Genomic DNA, 3464 nt, shown 5'->3' with positions numbered 1-3464 from the left:
TCCTGACCCTGTTTAAATTATATGTCTCTAAATATTTCTTTAAAGGATTTTGTGCTCAGTCCCTGCTGACCACAAAGAATAAGAAACACTGTGAAGCACTTTTAACCTGGAGAGCTTTTGAAGATAAGTGTGGACTATTTACTAAAAGAACACAGTCCCATTAAAATCATCAGGTGGACTAAAAATTAGCTGCAAAAGAGACACTGAAAGACCTTCTGACAGTGTGAAGAACTATCGGTAAAAACAAAACATTTWAAAAATGACTGTTTTGGACCAAAATATGAACTGAGGAATGACCCAGGACTTTTGCACAGTTTTATATTTCAGGTGGTGTTTTGGATAAAGATCAGTTTTGTTCTTAAAACTTGAGGCTGTAGGGTCTGGTCTGAAATACAGTATATATGGGCTGACTTTGGGTTTTGCCACTTCATGTTGTTGTACTCGATACAGATCCATCTCAAACATTTCTGTAAATCTAACTCCACCATTTTACTGAACATTTTACCAGGACAGACACTGACTGCTTTGGTCGACTGTATTTTAGTTGTTATGATGAAACCGCCTCCGTTGTGTCACCTGCTGCTGCTGCTCTTTCTGCTTGCTGTTAACCTGAAAGGTGAGGGGTATCACTTTGACTTAGATGATCAACATGTCTTGCCATTTTATTTAAAACAGAATGTATTTTGAATTAAAAAGTAAAGCTACAAAGTAAAAATGAGGTATTTTTTTTTTTAAAAATTGTGTATTTTTCTGCGTGTCTCTTAGGTATAAATGGGGACAGAATCGTTGGGGGCACGGAGGTAATACCTTACTCCATTAAGTATCAAGCCTCCCTCCAGTACCAAAACCTCCACTACTGTGGAGGAGTCCTGGTTCACCCACAGTGGGTGGCGTCTGCTGCCCACTGCTGGAAATCGTAAGTTACTGTGAGCTATTCTTTATATTGATCACACYATGAAGTGTAGCAAATGTGTTTTTTGATGCATTGGAGTGTTTTGTTTGCTCGTCGCCTGATTACATTTTATGTGATAGAAACAAAACAAAAAGACCTGATCTGTGGAAAATTGTAAAAAGCATAATTCTGCTTTTTTTTTTTTGTAGGGATCAACAGATGAAGGTGGTTCTGGGTGAACATGACCTCTCCATAGTTGAAGGATTTGAGCAGAAATTTGACGTCATATTCAGCATTAAGAACACTGCCTTCGATCGCTGGATGCTTTACAACGACATCATGATGCTGAAGGTAATAAAAGGCTGATGAAAATGTGGCACCGAGTTAGGTTTTAATTCTAATATTGTGTGAAGTGAAAGTGGAAAACCATTGCATCAAACTTGGTGAAACCACTACAAAAAAAAAAAAAAAAAAAAAACTGGCAACAATATTCCATATATATTTTTATAAAAAAGTACGAACAAGCATCAATGATTTGAGTATTTGCTGTTCTTTTTAGTAATCAGCTGTAATAAAGTAGGCCGACTGCCTATAAGGGGGCAACTCTTTAGATCTAATACAGTATTTTTCTAATCAACCACAAAACTATTAGTGACCCCCATCACTTTGAACACTTTCTAGAGGCATCCCTGATAAAAACGAGCAAACATGTAAAAGACCACTTTCAGCTTTTGCTTTTTAAGATGTCTAACGTGGTTTCTCTTTGGTTCAGTTGGACCGTCCAGCCATCATAAATGACAAGGTGGACACAGTTTTGTTACCAGATCTGAGCATGCCCCCTGTGCCAAACTTTGCTCCGTGCATAGTCAGCGGCTGGGGTATGACATGGACATTCGGCAACACTCTGTCCAACGTCCTGATGTCTGTCGATGTGAGTTACTACTGCAACTGCTGGACTTTCTACTACTTTGGGGTCACAAACAACAATATCTGTGCCGGTGTTCCTGCTGGGATGAAAGACTCCTGTCAGGTGAGTTTCAGCTCTTCTCCTGATCACATAATAACAACAGGGCAAGTCAACGTTTTGAGCATGTCCCGCAGCAGGCAACTAAACAAGGTTTTCTGCATTCTGTCTGCACTCTTTGAAAATTTTAATCTAATTAACTAAGCTGTTAAAATGCCAAAGATCCTTTATTTAAAAGYAGCTGAATGCTTTTTATACCTCAGATGCACTCACTGGCCAAAAAGAAAGAAAAAAAAAATAAAGAAGTCCCCTGAAGGAATGCTTTGATTCAGATGTAATTTGATGTCTGTCTTAAGAGCTGGTATAGCTCGTAGTGGGCACCAGATGGTGCATCATAAGTGGAACAGCAGTGTTATCAGGTAGTTCCCTGTGCATCCACAGTAAGTGAAAACACAGGATGCCTTTGTATGAGGCCAACGGGTTGTACTTGGTAATTGTTCTGCATGTGGCTCAATGCTGGAACCACTGGGTATGCAAGGGAACCCACAGGTTAAGATCACATCAATGGCGGGTAATCGCATTGTTCCTTACAGGATTCCATGACACCTGCTTCTGATTGGCATCAGCTGCTTTTGAACCCTGTGCACCTCCATCTAGTGGTGGGATGTCGTCATTTCACAAGTAAAATAGTCAGCATGGATCATGGGAGATGTAGTTTCTTGTCAATGCTGTTATAAAGCAACACATTAATATGTCTTTGAAGCTCTTGCGGGCCACAGAAAAAACAGTGGTGGCCCACTTGAGTTTAACAAATGTGCCCTGTGTTACCAGCAGAGTGTCTGTGCTGCCAACTCTGTAGTCCACTGCAGTCACACAGCCTTTTAACACCTTCAGTTTCATTTCACTTCTCTGTATGTGCGTTGAACATCACAGCCTCGACACGGTTGAAACCCTCACTCTGCCTTCTCCAGGGGGATTCRGGAGGACCGCTCATCTGCAATGGCCGACTGGAAGGGATTGTGTCTTGGGGCATCGGCTGCGGCGATCCTAATTACCCTGGGGTCTACACAAAGATAAGAAACTACCGCACATGGATCGATTCAGTCATCAAAAATCATTAAAAATCACTTTACCTGCGTAAGAGACAATTTTCAGAAACTTTTAAAAGAACTGCAAAGTACTGATGTACTGTTTTGGGTTTTTTGTTTAAAGGGATCCCTGATTAGTTGTTACATTAGACTTTATTTGATAAACATACAGTATATTTTAACTGTAAAATAAAGACTGCAAAATTACTGCAGGATGTTTAGTTTTGTAAACTTTTTAAAATATATTTTCACACGGACGGAGCCATTTTATTTACACACAAAGCATTTTGGGTGTGGGTAGGTCCTCGGTGCGAGGCTGCTAGCAAGCTATATCCACCCTGTAGGTTAATCTTGGACAATATCTGATGATCGACTCTTTTGTCTTGGAAGAAGAACCTCAGCTTAACCTGTTTGTCTTTGCACTAGCTCCGATGCTATATTTCCTTATATGTATTAGCTCAGCACTAGTGTGACAAAGAAGCTAAACTGAGTTCCTCCATCCATATTTTCAGTTCCAGGC

The 3464-nt window shown here is 40.2% G+C and overlaps 2 protein-coding genes across 4 annotated transcripts in view; one reads left to right on the top strand and one right to left on the bottom strand.

Annotated features, from left to right (window-relative positions):
* The window catches only part of LOC106513336 (trypsin-3), a 4057-nt gene extending 937 nt beyond the window's left edge, over positions 1–3120 (top strand). Inside the window, exons 2-6 of one of the 3 annotated variants that reach the window (XM_014002121.1) lie at positions 545–616; positions 766–916; positions 1102–1243; positions 1665–1922; positions 2828–3120. In XM_014002121.1, the coding sequence (XP_013857575.1) occupies positions 550–616; positions 766–916; positions 1102–1243; positions 1665–1922; positions 2828–2977 (768 nt within the window). In that variant the 5' untranslated portion in view covers positions 545–549 and the 3' untranslated portion in view covers positions 2978–3120. Of the gene's footprint in view, positions 1–45; positions 617–765; positions 917–1101; positions 1244–1664; positions 1923–2827 lie in introns of all 3 variants that reach the window. The other 2 variants (XM_014002120.1, XM_014002119.1) reach the window with 2 other exon arrangements.
* The window catches only part of LOC106513337 (trypsin), an 18009-nt gene that overhangs the window by 11281 nt on the left and 3264 nt on the right, over positions 1–3464 (bottom strand). The gene's annotated exons all lie outside the window — the stretch shown is intronic.

Source organism: Austrofundulus limnaeus, unplaced genomic scaffold, assembly GCF_001266775.1.
Source record: "Austrofundulus limnaeus strain Quisiro unplaced genomic scaffold, Austrofundulus_limnaeus-1.0 Scaffold11, whole genome shotgun sequence".
In the NCBI taxonomy this organism is placed as follows: domain Eukaryota; kingdom Metazoa; phylum Chordata; class Actinopteri; order Cyprinodontiformes; family Rivulidae; genus Austrofundulus; species Austrofundulus limnaeus.
The sequence above is the reverse complement of the archived record's forward strand: the minus strand, read 5'-3'. Positions and strand labels throughout refer to the sequence as shown.